This window comes from Equus przewalskii, chromosome 8, assembly GCF_037783145.1.
Source record: "Equus przewalskii isolate Varuska chromosome 8, EquPr2, whole genome shotgun sequence".
Classification (NCBI taxonomy): Eukaryota; Metazoa; Chordata; class Mammalia; order Perissodactyla; family Equidae; genus Equus; species Equus przewalskii.
The window spans coordinates 38,556,843-38,576,141 of NC_091838.1; the positions used below are offsets into that span (position 1 = coordinate 38,556,843).

The 19,299-nt window shown below is 37.7% G+C and overlaps 1 protein-coding gene across 7 annotated transcripts in view; it reads left to right on the forward strand.

The window, feature by feature from the left end:
* Nucleotides 1-472: 472 nt before the first annotated feature.
* LRRC69 (leucine rich repeat containing 69) overlaps nt 473-19,299 on the forward strand; it is a 127,945-nt gene continuing 109,118 nt past the window's right edge. For 5 of the 7 annotated variants that reach the window (XM_070631715.1, XM_070631720.1, XM_070631721.1 and 2 more), the window contains exon 1: nt 13,628-13,979. In XM_070631715.1, the coding sequence (XP_070487816.1) occupies nt 13,758-13,979 (222 nt within the window). In that variant the 5' untranslated portion in view covers nt 13,628-13,757. Of the gene's footprint in view, nt 516-12,900; nt 13,365-13,627; nt 13,980-19,299 lie in introns of those variants that run through there. The other 2 variants (XM_070631719.1, XM_070631717.1) reach the window with 2 other exon arrangements.

The window sequence follows — 19,299 nt, forward strand, 5'->3', positions numbered from 1 at the left end:
AAGCACAAGTCTGCTGCGGCTGATAAGCCCCACCACCTGCAGGCCCACATACCCCATCAACACAGTTTTTCCCCATGCACATGCCCTGACCCACTGAAGCAGACCCACTCACCCTGCTACAGAGACCTCACACACTTTGCCAGTGCAGGCCTACCCCTCTTGAATGCCCTGCCCCACAGTGGCTGACCCACTTGCCCTGCAGCAGAGGTCCCACACACCCTATGTACCTATGCAAGCCAAGAGTTGCCCAAGGGCTTGCTGTTGGGTGGTGCCAGTCCCTAGGGTGGTCTGCGTGCCCTTCCTGAACTGGATTAAATTGATGCTTTAGTGAGTGTGGCAGACCCCTGTAGTAACAGGCCAGGGGAAGAACTCCCCAATGACGTCTGCTAGGGTTTGTGTCATCATGCCTGTCCCAGGTCACAATAGTGGCTACCTCCAATGTCTCAGTCCCTGGGGAGGTTGTCCCAGTCTGGAGAGGTCTCACCTCTCATCAAGATGGGCCCAGAGCCTATCAAGTGAGTCTCTTTTCACTAAAGGACTGTGTATCTTTCTTTCTGGTGATTTTAGGTTGCTTTGCAAAACAGATGAACTTTTGCATGGGCCTTTTAAGAGCAGGCTTTTCTCTCCCTTATGTCCAATTTCTTTTCTAGGGGTATTCCCTGTTGTTAATAGCCAGCAAAGCCAGATATTATGACACTTGTCTTGGTTGTACTGAGTCCAAATCAGCTTATTGTGTCAAAGTTCTGCTGCTCGGGTTCCTCACTCCTCCAGGAAATGCTTCTTACCTTAAGATTGCTCCCAGCCATGAAGCACAATGCCTAGAATGTGGCTTTTTCCTCTCCAGAAAGGAATTTCTGTCTCTTCCACCTCAGTCAGCACTGTCATTTGTTGTGGGGATTCTTTTTACTCAGGTTTGAGTTCTCTCTCAGGGGTAATTGTTCCAAGGATAGTTGTAAATTTGTTGTGTCCATGGGAGGAGGTAAGTTCAGAATCCTATGCTGCCATCTTCCTGATTCCGATAAATGGCTGTTGTTGAATCAAGAATTTTTCTCCCCTTGAAATCAGAAAGGCTTTATACACCTATATCAGAGTTTCTTAACAATGACACTTTTGAAATTTTGAGCTGGATAATTCTTTTTTGTGCTGTCCTTTGCATTATAAGATGTTTAGCAGCATTCCTGGCCTCTACCAACTAAGTGCCCCTCTAGAGATGAGAGGGAAAAATGTCTCCAAACATTGCTAGATGTCTCCCCCTAGTTGAGAATCACTTACTAAATCATAAGTTTCATAAGTTGCTAATGAGGTTGGAAAGTTCTAAGGAAAACCATTTGGACTAAAAATTGGGCACATTAGGCAAGAGTTATTCATCTGTTTTTCATAACTTTGGCAACTGCCTAATGCCAGACTATACATTAACCTCCTTTGAAAAACTCAGTTAATCTTAACTTCCTTTTTTCCTTCTCTCTTCATATTGTATCCTGACCTACTAAGATGTGTTAATTTGACTTTTAGACCACTGGTGGTAGCACTCAGGATAGACTATGTTGTGCTGTGGTAATGACTCAAAAATCTTGGTGGCTTTACCAACAGAGGAACATTTCTTGTATGTCCTACATTTTGCAAGTTGGCTGGGAGCTCTGCCCCATGTCTGTACACTCTGGGACACAAGCTATTGGAGTTGTCACCGTCTTAAACTTTTCTAGGAGAGAGTATTCTGGAAAGTCTCACTCCAGCAAATAAATTCTGTGGTTCAGAAGAAACACGTCTCATTTCCATTCACTGGCTGTAAATAGTCTTATGGCTTCACCCAAACAGGAAAGTGCCCAGAGGTGCAGCCCTACCATGAGTCCTGAAGGCAGGGAGCTCTAATATTTGGTGAACATCATTCAAGATTTTTACATGTACTGGAAATATAGGCATTTGGGATCAGACCTAGATTCAGCTCTTGACCTTAGCACTCATTAACTATTTAAGCTTGTGCAATATATTTAACCTTTCAAAGATCCAATTTGCCTGTTATAAAATAGAAATAATGTTTACATAGTAGGAGAACCATAAAAATAAATAGGAAAGTTTAGATAATGCATCTAGCATTTTAACATTTGCTATATAATTTATGGTAAATATGAAAATAATGATTATTATTTTGCTGGGTTTGGGGCCTATATGTCACCTGGAAGAGAGACAGACCCATGATGGAAAGGGTATTGATTTCTTTTGGAAAAGTAGGATTGTCTATGTGGTTCACAAAGCAGAGCCTTCAGATGCTAAAATGATGGGAAATTTCACTGTTGCCCTTGGTATTCAGCGTGGAGGAATTTTTCATAGCTTTTACGCCATTATGAGACCAAGGAATTTTCTGAGATAATAAGGTAAAAATTCTAATAGTATTTCTGTTTTACTTCCTATCTGTTATCTCAAAGTTTGACATTTACATTCTATTTGGAATTGAGCTGTTAAGATTCTTGATCAACATAGAATTTGTCAGATTTAGTTACGATATTCTTAAATGAATTGTTAAACTTTTTTGATATTATGGGTGAATTAACATGAATTAACATCTTTACTAAGTTCCACAAAGAACATTCATCGTCATGTGTCGCTTAATGACGAGGCTACATTCTGAGAAATGCATTGTTAGGCAGTTTTGTCATTGGACAACATCACAGAGTGTACTGAAGGGGAACAAAATTTGCCATCCCAAACTGTGTCTCTTTAACATGAAAATTATTTTAGCCTAATTGTTTTTAAGAAATAAAAACTCAGAAAGTTTACATAATGTTGTAAGCCAAATATCTCAATAAAATAATTAAAATGGAAAAAAAAACCCCAGAAAACAAAAAATCTCAGCAAGTTTTTCTTGTTACCTCCCCCTTAACTGCCTAAAAGAATTCAGATAAAAATAAACCTGTCTCAGGAAGTTAGCTATCACCTTAGCATAACACGAACTAGGTGGTAGACAGGGAGGAACCTACAAAAGCCTGTTTGTTGGGCTCCCCTCTGTGTTCTTCTGTCTCTGTGTGGCCAGACAAACACTTGTTTTCCAGATGTTTTCTCCTTTTCACCTACTTGTGAATTGCCTTACTTCCCCTTGAAGTCCCTGACTCTCCTACCCCCAAAATCTTTTGTCTTTAGCTGAGGATGGTATTTAAGGTGAGGGCTTTGGCCATTTTAATGAGTTACTCAGTTTTCCTGGAACCATGTATACGTGTTATTAAACTTTTGTTTGTTTTTTTCCTGTTAATCTTTCTCATGTCTTTAACTATTAGACCAGTCAGAAGACTCTAGAAAGGTAGAGGAAAATTTCTTCCTCCACTACAGGACTTACACAAGCCTAGATGATGTAGTCTACTACACGCCTAGGCTATTATGGTGCTATCTTATGTGAAAACCATAGTATATGCAGTCCACCGTTGATGGAAATGTCATTTTGCAGCATTTGACTGAATTTTGTGTATGTTGTAATATATTTACAAAGCTTTTAAAATTATTGCTGAAGAATGACACCATTTGCACATGGACCTATTTATTTAGCATTGTGTTTTTGAGATATATAAAAATCTATATCTTGAACCCACAACAGTCTGGGTTCAGCCTTCACCGCTCCACTGAAGCTGCTTCTAAAAGCAGTACCAGTAACCACTTACCTTTCTTTATCTCATAGGACATCTCTGTTGCGTTTTATGTTGTAGATCACTCGCTCCTTGAAATTCTCTCTTGCTTTTCACAACACTGCTGTTTGCTGGTTCCTCCTCCCTAAGCTTTGTTCTGGGCTGTGCCGCTTCCTCAGACTGTCTTCTACAATGTCATCCTTGACCCTCCTTTTCTCACACTACACCAGAGCTTCCAAACTGGTGGGCTGAAAGTGGCCCAGAGATGTGTTTTGTTTGGGCTGTGTAGTGATTTAAAGAAAAAAATAAGTAAATTAGTTGGTATCATTTAAGAACTGGGAAATTTCACTTAAAATTCATATTTCCAGCTTCTGAAAAAAATTGGAAGAACTGTCAACACTGGGCTCGGATTTCCTCATGGCAACACTCAGCTGGAGCCTTTAGCCTGGGCATGTACTCTTTCTGTTTGCCAACCACCATCTCTACCTGGTCAGCTAACTTCTATTTCATGTCTCAGTCAAGAATGCCCAGTTCTCAAGCCAGAATCTTGCTTGGCATTTATCTTATACCATTCTCCTTTTTGTTGTCCTTTTTGCTTCTTTTATTCCATCCTTAATTAGATGTGATGGTTGTTTGGGTATCTTATTGGGCTTGGTTTATCCCACTGTTTTATTTTCTAATCTATTCATTTCTACTTTTTATTTTAATTGGTTATTTCCTTCTATTTTCTATGTGTTTAATTTTTGGTAGAAGCTTCCCAAAAATATGTATATGTATTTGTGTGTGTTTTTAAGTAGAATCTGAGAGGTTCATCCAACCTACTGATAATCAAATGCTGGTCTGTAAACATACCATTGGCAAAACAATAAAATTTAGTATAAGATAGTGAGTTTTTCATAAAGCAAATTTATTCAATTTAAGGAATTTTTTTTTATAGCTTACATTATGTTAGCAGAGGGGTTTAAAATGTGCTTTCTTTTATAAAATTATGGTGGTAATAGATAATAGTAAATTTTTTTAAGTGACTTGACTTGGCAAAATTAAGAGTTGCTAACTCTGTATTTCTCACAAATTGCTTCATGTTTTAAAGTCTGAATCACTAGCATCTTTCTGACCTCATAACCGGCATAAGAAGTCTTTGTAAAACATCTCCAACAGGTCCTGACCTAGCCCCTCATGTACACACCTTTAATGAGGGTTCAGTCAGGTCTCTAGGGAATAAGTTGAAGTAGTCATGGATAAAGAAGAGGGAGTGGAGTGCAAGTGGTAACAGGGAGACAGGTCCTTGGCACAGTAGGCCTATGTTGGCATCTATGTCAGGCCCAAGAGTAGTGCTTGCGTACTTGAGATTTGTTAACAAAAGGTGGAGAGCTTGATTTATATGCCTTGTGGGATTATACAAAAGAGAGCAACTACCTTTTACTGAGCATTTACTGTGTGCCAGGCAGTGTGCTACCTGCTTTACATAAGTGAGCTTATTTAGTCCCCACAGAAGGCAGAGTTTTGTATTTTGGTCCGTGTTTTATAGATAATGGGAACGAGATTTGATGAGGTTTGAGAATGAATAACTTGCTAAGCCACACACCTAGTAAGCGGGAAGGCTGACCCTAGAAGGTAGGCCTTTGAAAATCCAAAACTGCAAACTTTCCATTTCCGTATTTAAAAAGAAAACAAACCAAGATAAACCCTATATCCTTCTTTATTACAGGAGAGAGAATTTCTACAATAGATTTTTGGGACAATGAAGCATCTGCTCATGTTTGATAACGTTTACCCCAAGTCTCAGATCATGTTTTAATCACAAAATAAGCTTGCCAAAACAATTGGTTTCTGCCATAATCTGTATTTGTGAACTCCTGTTTTTCATACATTTTTGCAACTTTCAAAATCCTTTAGTTTGTCACAGGAGCCCTTGTATGAATTAGCCAGGTTCTTTTGTATTATAGAGATAATAAATGGAATAAGCCCTCTCTGTGTTAATAAAATTAATTGTAGTTTTTACTTGAAGGTCCTTGAGATTCCAGGATGCTATATATTTTAGCATTCTTACAGCACTTTATACTATATACAAAGTAATTTATAATCATTAGTTAGATATTTCCCACACAATCTCAGTGGAGTAGGCTGGTATTCTTTTTTGGTTTTTTACTGATGAGAACAGAGATATAGCCATTTGACTGACTTGCTTAAGTTTACATAATAAGTCGATAGTTCCATCTGGATTAGCATTCAACTTAAGATTCTTAATCTTGTGCTGAGTTTACAAGATGATCGTGTCTCAAAAAATTCATGATTTTTCAATCTTCCGGCCAGACGGATTGATTTCTGGTTGCTGGGAAAGCTCTGGATGCAGACATTTCATGAGGCTAACCCATACAGCAGAGAGCTCAGCAACCCTTTCAGCTGGGCATCCATAGGAAGTGTGTTTAAGATGCAGGTCAAAACTCAGAAATTTGAAGTAGCAAACCCCATCTCCTTTTATACATTTCTTTTCCTAGGTTTCTAATGTCTTCATAAGCCTAGTCCTGTGCCATTGCCTTACCCTGCCAAATACTACCCAAATCTCATTTCCCCACTTTACATCCTAAATTGTGGTTCACCCTATCTAATGTGCCCATGAGATCAGGTTCTAGTTACGATTTTACCCACATTATACCCTATCATTTCCTCTCTATCTCTTTTTCGCTTTCACCTAGAATAGTACAGAAGCTTCACAATGCAGTCCCTACCTCCAGTCTTACTCCCTTAAACTCTCCTTTCCTTCATGGTGCTAAAGTGAACTGCCAGAAAGGCTATCTGACTACTGACTTCCTGACCTCAACTTTCCACTGATTTCCCACTCCTATAGGATGAAGTCCGCTCTCCTTATCCTGGCCTTTAAGGGAGGTCCTTCATGACTGGTCCTATGTATCTCTCTATCAACTCCCATCACTCCTTCCTTTATATTCATGCACTAGAATTATTTATATTCCCTGTGGCCCCATGTATTTCATGCCTATGAACCTTTTTTTCACGATCCTTTTATTTAAATGTTTTCCCCCCTCACATTTATTTCATCAACTGTTTAATTCTTTTTAACTCTTTATGACTGGACTCAGCAGTCAACAGCAGGAAATCTTCCTTAAACCATCAAATAAGGTTCTTTGCCACTTTGTATGCTTATTTAACTTAGCATTTATGTATTGCAATGTTGGCTTCCCAAGAGAAATGACCTAATCTATGCTGTACATTACTGTGTCCCCACTGCCACAATGCTATAATGGCGCCCAGCATGTAATAGGCACTTAATAAATATATGATTATTGTGAGGGTTTTTTTCATGATCAAATGAATCAAAAGTTTAATTCTGAACCATTTTTATAAGCACATTTTCTCTTGTAGCAGCACATCCCAGCAGTTTACAACAACTTTGGGATTAAAGGCAACTGGTAAACTGTCCAAAACAAGATTCCAAATAACACCGTTTACTGATTTACCCCACCCATGCATATCCCAAATAAAAGTTTTGATCAAAAACATGAAATAGATCCACCTGCTTATTTTAAGCATATTAAAAAAGAAACTAATTGGACCATTTCTGTTTGCCTATTTTATACAAAAAGGCTACACAATGTTATACTGTATTTGGATTAAAATTAGAGTGGTTATGAATTAGAGTTCTCCACCATTATTCAATTCTTAAAATTAAAAATTGCTATGGCAGTATTCACTATAACTGTATAATATTAGAGTTAAAAAACTACCAGTTACTGCAAAAAAAAAAAATTAAAGCTATTTCAAAGCAAGCAAAGTCAGTACCATTATAGATAGTTAAAAAAAAATCTAACAAGCAAGGCTAGAGTTTGATAAATTCTACCTTGTGATCCAAAATATAGACATATCAAACCATTATGTTGTACATCTTAAACTAATACAGTGTTGTATGTCAGTTCTATCTCAATAAAATGAAAAAATATTTGATGAATGAATGACTTGTTTACATTTCTAACTTCCCTGTAGACTCTGAGCTCCTTGAGGGCAATAACTATGACTTATTCATATTTGTATGTTGGGCATCTTGGACAATGCCTGACAAATAATCAATGTTTTTAACTTCTGTGATCTTTGCATTTATTTTTTCCTATATTTGCACGAACACCAATTTATGCTACTGATGGACTTTATATAAGATGCTCTTTCAGGCAACATCTAGGCTTAAGTTTTCAATTTAGTTTAATGAACATTTACTGAGTGTCTGCTTTATGCCAAGCATGCTATTAGAGATTACAGTTCAAACGTGCGGCAAGGGAGAAATATGAAGAGAACAGAAATACAAAGTATCAAATGCTAAACTGGAGTTTGTATATAGTCCTCTTGAAACATAGATATGGAAGCACTTAATTCTGCTTAGAGGGAAGGTCACAGTTCAAGGAAAATGATAGAGGAAATATTTGAGCAGGTTCTTCAAAAGATTAGGAACAGAATTAGGCAGAAAGACAGGTGGAAAAGGCAGATAGGCAAAATGAACAGCATAAGCAAAGGAGTAAATGTACTTGGTGCTGCTGAGGAATAGCAACTGGTTTCCCAAAGGTAGAATACAGGGTTTGTGAAAGGAAATGACAAGTGATGAAGCTGGGGCTAGACTGATGAGTTTTGAGTCCAAACTTAAAGAGTGGAAATTTTAACTTGTATTCAATGAGAGGCCATTAAAACGTTTTATTTAGAGTTATAGATTTATTATAGGAAGATGACTCATGACAGTGATAATACAATGGTAGAGTGGCACAGTATATAATGGAAGCAGGCAAGTACTACAGGTGGAGATGATGAGTCTTTGGACTATGATAGTAGCAGTGGAAAGAAGCAGACAGGTGTGAAGGGTGGTGGTGTGGTAGATTTGTACCGAATCAATTTAGCTAAGCTCAGACCACATCTCAATCCTCTTCCCTGCATAGTTTCAGATTAGTCCTGGCCTTAAAAAACATTTCGTGTGAAATTTGGAAGGCACATGTGAAGTGGCAGCTTGGAAAATCAGTGTGGAGGCATCAATTGTTAATAATCATGCATACTGTTGCTGATCTGCTGGCTCACTTCATCGGCTTGAATTAACAGTTGAGCCTGCATCTTCTCCCACTTCTGCCAGATCTTCTCCTTCAGCATCTCTGAATTTGAGGCAGGTACAACACCAGATACAAAAGCAACACGCCTACTTAGATGGCTTAACCAGCTCCCACAATTACCTAAGGTCAAAGTCTATTTGATTCCTAGTAGGTCTTCTCTGATTGAACCCTGGTAGAGGGTTGGCTGCTATCACAAAATACCTAACCCATGTAACAGGTTCAGGGACTGGGTCTCAGGTATAAGTTAGAAGGGCCATGAGAAGACTGTTAGCAGGAGACTGATGTAACTCCAGGAGGCCGTTGGTGAGGGTTTATAGGATTATGAGGAAAATGTTATTGGAAACTAGAAGAAAGATGACTCCTGTTACATAGAAGCAGAAAGTTTAGTAATGCTGCCAACAACATTAATATGGAAAATAAGAATAACATGATCTCTTCACGGATCATCTAGCAAAAGAGATTTCTAAACAGAGTGTTGAAGGTGCTATCAGGATTCTTCTAGCTGCCTATAGTAAGAGACAGAGGAGAAAGGCAAACAAGAGGAAGAATTGTTAAATATAAATGAGCCACAAATTTGGGGGTTTGAAAAATAAAACTTTCATTCTTAGCCTCTCCAGACAGTGAATAATGCTAAAATCAAGAAATGTGTTCCAGACAGAGCAAATCCAGGGAACTGTCAGGAAAATGAAGTCTAAAGATGAAGCCAAGGGCATGACTGTAAAACCCTTTAAGACCTCAGGAAGATTAAAAATGCTTTCTTATTGACAGATGAGAGAGCTTCTAAAATTCTTAAGGCTATTGTCCCACATAGTTTCACACGGGAACCCAAAATAGAGAAGGGCTATTCCAAAGAGATTTTGGGTGTGGCTTTTGTCTGTTGGAGTGAATTATAAACTGTTTCAAGAGAAACCCAAAATGTTTTTAAAAGGGTTTTATCAGATTGAACTGAAAGGGACAGAATAAAATGAAAAGATGAACCCTCATACACTGCTGGTAGAAATGTAAACTGATGCAGCCATTTTGGAAAACAATCTGGCAATTTCTCAAAAGGTTAAAGATGGAGGTATCATATGACCCAGCAATTCCTCTCCTAGGCATACACCAAGAGAAATGAAAACATTTATACACACAAAATTGTACACGAATGTTCAGAGAATTATTTGTAATGGCCAAAATGTAGAAACATCCTAAATGTCTATCAACTGATAAATGGATAAGTAAAATGTATAACCATCCAATGGAATATTTTTAGGCAATAAAAAGAAATGAAGTACTGGTATATGCTGTAACATGGATGAACTTTGAAAACATTGTGCTAAGTGAAAGAAGACAGTCAGTCACAAAAGACCAATTATTGTATGATCCCATCTATATGAAATGTCCAGAATAAGCAAATCTATAGAGATAGAAAGGGGATTAGTGGTTGCTTATGGCGAGAATGGATGGGAGGAATGGGAGGGTGATTGCTAAAAGGTAGAGGATTTTTTTGGGGGATGATGACAGTGTTTTGAAATTTATGGTGCTGATGGTTGTACAACTTGTTGAATATACTTAAACCATTGAATTGTACACTTTAAATGACTGGACTGTAGGGTATGTGAATTATAACTCAATAAAGTTATTAGCAAAAAAGAAAAAAATGGAAAGTGGCCTTTGGACTCTTGAACTTCTTTGGATAGGAAGCAGTCTGATAAAACTACTTAGCAAACGTGGGTTAAGTTTTATGAAAAAGGAAAGATAATTCTAGAGCCCAGAGAGGAGAACCAGGTACAGGACTGAACCCTAGCAAGGAACTGACAACATGTACCTAATTAGATTCCATAATTACTATGAACCCGTGGCTACTTTGTGCCTCTAATTTTTCAGCTTTTTTTTTTCCTGGACTGTCTGTTGCCTGTCCTGTTTCACTCATTGTTATATTCTGGATATGTGGGGACAGATAACTTGTCTCTTTAGTTCATAGGTCTCAGATCAAGATAAGCTGTATTCAAGCTGGATTTGAGAAACTGCCCCTGAGGAGCTGTATCCACCTTTTGTACCTAATTTAGATGACAGGATCTGATGCTCTAAATAGATGAAACTTTTGGGGAGTGGGGCTCTTGGGAGTGAGTGTCTCTATTTTGCATGTTGCAGGAATGTAAATAACTCATGACCAAAGGGTGGACTGTGGTGGGTTTTAAGACATGTGCACTTCCTATCAAGAGGTGGAATCTAATTCCTTTCCCTGTGAATGTGGGTTGGCCTCAGTGACTTGCTTCAAATGAATAGAACGTGGCAGAAGTGATGCTGCAAGACTTCTGAAGCTAGGTCATGAAAGTGGTATGGCTTCCACTCTGCTTTCTGTCTTGAGATGCTCAAGCCACTTTGGAGAGTCTACATGTAGGTGTTCTGGCTGACCACCCTAAGGTTCCAGCCAACAACCAGCACCTATCACCAGATATAGGTGAATGAGCCTTTAGATGATTTCTGCCTCAGCCTTTGAGCCACCACAGCTGATGCCAAGAGGAGCATTCACAAGATGTCCCATTAAACCCTGCCCAAATTGTAGAATTGTGAATAAAATAAATGTTGTTTTAAGCCATTAAGTTTTGCAGCAGTTTTTTACCCAGCAATAAATAACTGGAACAGGTGATATTAATAGGACTAATTGCATATTGGAAGTAAAAGAGGAGAAATCAGGAATGTTTACCACATTTTCCAGGTTAAGCAAATTAATAGAAAACAGTATCAGATTGTAGTGGCCTGTTCACCAATTTAAAGCAGTAACCACTGTTTGGCTAGCCGGGGTACTGGAGGAGATGCATGTTCATGAGATTTTTTTATAAAAACAAAGCCTTACAAACAGTTTGTTTAGATAGTGACAGCATGATTGTTCTCAGGAAACTAAATATCAGAATAAAGAAGTTGGAAAATAGGTTTGGATGAGATAAGACAGAACAGTGATTAAGAAGCTGAAAACGATTTTATCTATCATTCTAGTAGCTGGAGGTCACCATTAATCAGCACCTTTTATCTGACTGTTATGATGATATTGATGTTCATTATAATGCCCTTTATAAATTTCATGATTCTTCTTTAGGACTTTGGCACCTGCTTTACCCTCTTACTAGAAAGGCTATAGTCCCTAATAGCACCCTCTCAGCGAGGCCTTCTCTGGTCCTCTATCCAAAGTTGCAAACTCCTCACTCCTATACTCCCTATTTCCTCCCCTGATTTATTTTTTTGCTTGGCACCTAACACCATCTAACATGCTGGATTTACTTACTTACCTTGATTATTTTTCTCTCCCTACTAGTTCATTGAGAAAGGGAATTTTGCCTTTCTAATTCACTTCTCTATCCCTGCTGCCTGGAACAGTGTTGAGCACGTAGTAGGAGCTCCTAAATATTTGTTAAATAAATGAATAAAGTGATTTCTGGATTACAAGGGAAGGATTGAATCATGCTCTGTACACTTTCAATGCAGAATGTATTTTGTAGTGTTTAACTTTTTGGAAATCAGCAATCTAAATGTGGCATATATAGTTGTAACCCAAATGTCTCCAAGCCTCATAACTGGGCACAATGGTGTTCTAATAGTAATCAAATATCACTGCCTTCAGCTCCTCCCCCCTTCCTCCTCTTTTTGTCTTTGTCTTAATCTTTTACTTGGAAATTTTCAAATATACACAAAATATAATGAGAATAGTAAAATGAACCCCTATGTACCCATTACTGTGTATTAATAATTATCAATGTTTCTTAATCTTGTTTGATCTGTTTCTTTCTCCTACTTTTCCTCCCTGATTATTTTAAAGAAAGTCCAAGACATTGTGTAATTTCATCTGAAAATTGTATATACATTTCTAAATGTTAAGTACATTTTTAAAAAACACTACCTCCACACCAATATCACATATAACAGAATTAGTAATTCCTATCATCTAATATCCAGTTCATGATCAAATTTCCCCAATTAACTCTGCAATATTTTTATTCTCATCAGGATCCGAACAAGGGCCACACATTGCATTTGGCTGTTATTTCTCTTAAGTCTCATTTATTTCATTACAGTTTCCCCTTCTTTTTATCATGCTCTTGATTTGTTGGTTAAACCTTGTGTCGCTTGCCGTGTAGAATTTCTCATGTTCTAGATTCGGCTGACTGCTTCATTGAGAAGAATGTGGCTTGTTCTTTAGGCCTCATGTTTTCTGTAAATGGTGGCTACATCTAGAAGCATGGGTAGATCCAGATTCAATATTTAGGCAAGAATATTTCATAGGTGGTGCTGTGTACTTTTTATTACATCACATCATGAGACTTATAACATGTGATTGTCTCAGTTTTAATGATGCTAAAATTGATTAGTGGACTATTAGCCTGTTTTCTTAAAGTTCCTCACCAAACTCTCATGTAATGCTTTTAGTATCCACTTATGATCTTTGCAGATCCATTATTTATTTCATTAGGATTTGAAAAAGTGATGATCTTTCTAAATGTATTTTTCCTTCTTCATTTATTAGCTTCAATTTTTCTATGAATAAGAACTTTATTAACTATTAGGCTATGCTAAATTGTGATTTGTACTGGAAAAGCAAAATAAATGCCTTACTTTTCTTCCCTTTATCAATTTTCAGACTAATGAGTTTGTTCTCTAACAAGTCCCAATGTACTCAGTGAGTTTATTTTTAAAATACCATTATGAATGCTTAGATTTTAATGTATTTTAATGTGTTTCAGTTCACTCTAGGTTATTCGTTCTTTCTGATCCTCAAGTGTTCCCATTTTAGAACCCATGGGTGCCCCTAGAAGTTGGCTTCTATGTCTTTTTGATGCAATATCATTAGTCTTTGATAACTTCCATGTCTCTAGCATTAGATATTCTAGCTCATCTTGTACCTTTTTGCCCTAAACCTGGAATCAGCTATTTCCCCTCCCTACCTTTTACACAGGAAACTATCTGATGCCTCCCACCTTCACCATGTTAGACCTCAGAATGTTTGTTTCCATGACACACCAATTCTGTAATTATAAGTTCTAAAGATGCATAATAGGGCACTTAATCTCCAATGGTAACCTTCTCCCTTTTCTATTTTTCTTCCAAGCCCATGGCTGAAAGGTTATTGGTAAGAGCACTGAAGGGTGGTAAAAACACTAAGATTGTTACCTTGAATGGGAAGAAGATAACAAAGATGCCCTCAACATTGGAAAAACTGCCTGGCCTGAAGACTCTAGACCTTCAGAATAACCGAATCCCCAAAGTGTGCCCAGAGATAAGCACCTTGACCCAGGTGAGGCACAGTCTATCTTTTGGATTGAAGGTGGAAAATAGGAAGAGAGAAAAAATGTGAGAGAACAATAAGGCTTCCATCTCTGGAGACTCAGCTCCCTGGAAATTTACTGTGGAGTGTTGTTGGGGTGGCGTCAGAAGACTTTCTCTCTCAGGGAATTATATATGGTAGGGGAGAAGATGATTCAACTTATTCTTGTGCTCTTTGGCCCACATCTGGAATCAGAGGATTAGATCTCTGCCACGCACATCTTTCCGGAGGCTGTCATCTGAAAAGGGGTTGGGAGCCTGGATCTGCTCGTCTACATCCAGGGTTCCATCTGGAAGTGGGTTTGAGGATCCATCCCAGAGATGCTGTTCACCCTGGGGACTATCCTGAAGCTTTTCAGATTTAGAAAGGAGGTTCCTTCTCAATTTCCTAGAGCAGGCTGAATTTTGAAATTGAGTGTTGGCAGGGAATGTGGAGGGGACATTCATTTCTTCTGAAGTAGTCTTAAAAAGAAAAGTAGTAATTTAAGTAAAGAATACCCTTCTTAAAGAGCAACAGTTGACGTGAAAGAATCCCAGATGCTTGTGTTAAACATTTCTGCCAAATAATGTGAAATCACAGCTGCTAAAAATCTTGAGATCAGGAGAAGGCAAGGGATCTTAACTTTGCAGTTAAACTGTCATCGGCACTGAAAGAACCTATAACCAGTTTAGTCATTGGAGTTCATTAGTTTTGAAGGCAGAGTTACAAAAAAGAAAATCTCTATTTTTTTTTTTTTTTTACCTTCACCTACCTCATTTCCTTTTATTTTTATTATTATTTTTTATTGTGGTAACATTGGTTTATAACATTATATAAATTTCAGGTGCACATCATTATATGTTTCAATTTCTGTGTAGATTACATCATGTTCACCACCCAAAGATTAATTACAATCCACCACTACACACATGTGAGCCTAAACACCCCATTCCCCCACCCCCTTCTCTGGTAACCACCAATCCAATCTCTGTTGCCATGTGTTTGTTGTTGTTTTTATCTTCTATTTATGAGTGAGATCATACAGTATTTGACTTTCTCCTTCTGACTTATTTCAATTAGCATAATACCCTCGAGGTCCATCCATGTTGTCACAAATGGCCAGATTTCATCATTTCTTAGGGCTGAGTAGTATTCCATTGTGTATATATATACCACATCTTCTTTATCCCTTCATCCCTTGATGGGCACCTAGGTTGCTTCCAAGTCTTGGCTATTGTGAATAAGGCTGCAGTGAACATAGGGGTGCATGTATCTTTATGCATTCATGTTTTCATGTTCTTTGGAAAAATGCCCAGCAGTGGAATAGCTGGATTGTATGGTAGTTCTATTCTTCAATTTCTGAGGAAACTCTATAGTGCTTTTCATAGTGGCTGCACCAATTTGCACTCCCACCAGCAGTGTTATGAGGATTCCCTTCTCTCCACATCCTCTCCAACACTTACTGTTTCCTATCTTGTTAATTATAGCCATTCTGACAGGAGTAAGGTGATATCCCATTGTAGTTTTGGTTTGCATTTCCCTAAACTATTGTTAATGATGTTGAACATCTTTTCATGTTCCTGTTGGCTATCTGTATATCTTCTTTGGAGAAATGTCTGTTCAGATCTTTTGCCCATTTTTTAATCGAGTTTTTAAGTTTTTGGTTTTGAGATGTATGATTTCTTTCTATATTTTGGATAATAACCCCTTATCAGATCTGTGGTTTGCAAATATCCTCTCCCAGTTGTTAGGTTGTCTTTTCTTCTTGTTGATGATTTCCTTTTCTGTGCAGAAGCTTTTTAGTTTGATGTAGTACCATTTGTTTATTTTTTCTGTCACTTCCCTTGCCTGGTCAGACATGGTACTTGAAAATATGCTGCTAAGACTGATGTCAAAGAGTGTACTGCCTGTGTTTTCTTTTAGAAGTTTAATGGTTTCAGGTCGTACATTCAAGTCTTTAATCCACTGTGAGTTAATTTTTGTCTATGGTGTAAGATAATGGTCTACTTTCATTCTTTGCATTTGGCTGTCCAGTTTCCCCAACACAATTTATTGAAGAGACTTTCCTTTCTTCATTGTTTGTTCTTGACTCATTGTCGAAAATTAGATATCCATAAATGAGTGGGTTTATTTCTGGGCTCTCAATTATCTTCCATTGATCTGTGTGTCTGTTTTTTTTTTTTTATTGAGTTAATGATAGGTTACAATCTTGTGTGATTTCAGTTGTACATTAATGTTTGTCATTCGTGTTGTAGGTGCACACTTCACCCTTTGTGCCCACCCCCCTCGCCACCTTTCCCCTGGTAGCCACTAATCTGTTCTCTTTGTCCACACTTTTAAATTCCTCATATGAGTCGAGTCATACAGAGATTATCCTTCTCTAACTGGCTTATTTCACTTAACATAATTCCCTCAAGGTCCATCCATGTTGTTGCAAATGGGATGATTTTGTTCTGTTTTGCAGCTGAGTAGTATTCCATTGTATATATATACCACAACTTCTTTATCCATTCATCTGTTGGTGGGCACTTAGGTTGCTTCCATGTCTTGGCTATTGTAAATAATGCTGCAATGAACATTGGGGTGCATAGGACTTTTGGAATTGCTTACTTCAGGCTCATTGGATAGATACCCTGTAGTGGAATGGCTGAATCATATGGTAGTTCTATTTTTAATTTTTTGAGGAATCTCCATACTATTTTCCATAGTGGCTGCAGTAGTTTGCATTCCCACCAGCAGTGTATGAGTGTTCGATTCTCTCCACAACCTCTCCAACATTTGTTACTATTAGATTTAGATATTTTTGTCATTGTAATGGGTGTAAGGTGATATCTTAGTGTAGTTTTGATTTGGATTTCCCTGATGATCAGCGATGATGAGCATCTTTTCATGTGCCTATTGGCCATCCATATATCTTCTTTGGAGAAATGTCTGTTCATGTCTCCAGCCCATTCTTCAATCGGGTTGTTTGATTTTTTGTTGTTGAGTTGCGAGAGTTCTTTATATATTATGGATTTTAATCCTTTGTCAGATATATGACTTGCAAATATTTTTTCCCAGTTAGTGGGTTGTTTTTTTTGTTTCAATCCTGTTTTCATTTGCCTTGAAGAAGCTCTTTAGTCTGATGAAGTCCCATTTGTTTATTCTTTCTATTGTCTCCCTTCTCTGAGAAGACATGGTGTCCGAAAAGGTCCTTTTAATACTGATGTCAAAGATTGTACTGCCTACGTTTTCTTCTAGAAGCCTTATGGTTTCAAGTCTCACCTTTAGGTCTTTGATCCATTTTGAGTTTATTTTGGTGAATGGTGAAAAAGAATGGTCAATTTTCATTCTTTTACATTTGGCTTTCCAGTTTTCCCAGCACCATTTGTTGAAAAGACTTTCTTTTCTCCATTGTATGCACTTTGCTCCTTTGTCGAAGATAAGCTGTCCATAGATGTGTGGTTTTATTTCTGGGCTTTCAATTCTGTTCCATTGATCTGTGCACCTGTTTTTGTACCAGTACCATGCTGTTTTGATTACTGTAGCTTTGTAGTAAGTTTTGAAGTCAGGGATTGTAATGCCTCCGATTTCTTTTTTCTCAGGATTGCTTAAGCAATTTGGGGTCTTTTGTTGCCCCATATAAATTTTAGGATTCTTTGTTCTAATTCTGTAAAGAACGTCATTGGGATTCTGATTGGGATAGCATTGAATCTGTAAATTGCTTTAGGTAGAACGGACATTTTAACTATGTTTATTCTTCCAAACCCTGTACATGGAATGTCTTTCCATCTCCTTATGTCATCAACCAATTCTCTCAGAAAGGCCTTGTAATTTTCATTATATAGGTCCTTCACTTCCTCAGTTAAATTTACCCTGAGGTATTTTATTCTTTTTGTTGCTGTTGTGAATGGTATTGTGTTCTTTTTCTGTCAGTTCATTGTTAGAATATAGAAATGCTACTGATTTATGCAAATTGATTTTATACCCTGCAACTTTGCTGTAGTTGTTGATTACTTCTAAGAGTTTTCCAATGGATTCTTTGGGGTTTTGTATATATAAGATCATGTCATCTGTAAACAGTGAGAGTTGTTTTCACTTCTTCCCTCCCTATTTGGATTCCTTTTATTCCTTTATCTTGCCTGATTGCTCTGGCCAGGACCTCCAGTACTATGTTAAATAAGAGTGGTGATAGAGGGCATCCTTGTCTTATTCCTGTTTTCAGGGGGATGGCACTCAGTTTTTGCCCATTGAGTATGATGTTGGCTGTGGGCTTGTCATATATGGCCTTTATTATGTTGAGGTAGTTCCCTTCTATGCCCATTTGGTTCAGAGTTTTTATCATAAACGGCTGTTGGATCTTGTCAAATGCCTTCTCTGCATCTATTGAGATGATCATGTGGTTTTTATTCCTCAGTTTGTTGATGTGGTGTATCACGTTGATTGATTTGCGGATGTTGAACCATCCCTGTGTCCCTGGTATAAATCCCACTTGATCATGATGTATGATCCTTTTGATGAATTGCTGAATTCTGGTGGCCAAAATTTTGTTTAGAATTTTTGCATCTATGTTCATCAGTGATATTGGCCTGTAGTTCTCTTTTTTCGTGGCGTCCTTGTCTGGCTTTGGTATCAGCGTGATGTTGGCCTCACAGAATGTATTAGGAAGTGTTCCATCTTCCCTAATTTTTTGGAATAGCTTGAAAAGGATAGGAGTTAAATCCTCTCTGAAAGTTTGGTAGAATTCCTTGGGGAAGCCATCTGGTCCTGGGGTTTTATTCTTTGGGATGTTTTTGATCGCTGTTTCAATCTCTTTCCTTGTGATTGGTCTGTTCAAATTGTCTGCTTCTTCTTGAGTGAGCTTTGGGAGATTGTAAGAGTCCAAGAATTTATCCATTTCCTCTAGGTTATCCATTCTGTTAGAGTTTTTTGTAGTATTCTCTTATAATCCCTTGTATTTCTGCAGAGTCTGTTGTTATTTCTCCTCGTTCATTTCTGATTTTGTTTATTTGAGCTTTCTCCCTTTTCTTCTTTCTAAGTCTGGCTAGGGGTTTGTCAATTTTATTTATCTTCTCAAAGAACCAGCTCTTTGTTTCATTGATCCTTTCTACCGCCTTTTTCGTTTCAATAGTATTTATTTCTGCTCTGATTTTTATTATTTCTCTCCTTCTGCTGCCTTTGGGCTTTATTTGTTCTTCTTTCTCTAGTTCAGTTAGGTGTAGTTTAAGATTGCTTATTTGGGATTTTTCTTGTTTGTTAAGATGTGCCTGTATTGCGATGAATTTTTCTCTTAATACAACTTTTGCTGTATCCCATATGAGTTGGTATGGCG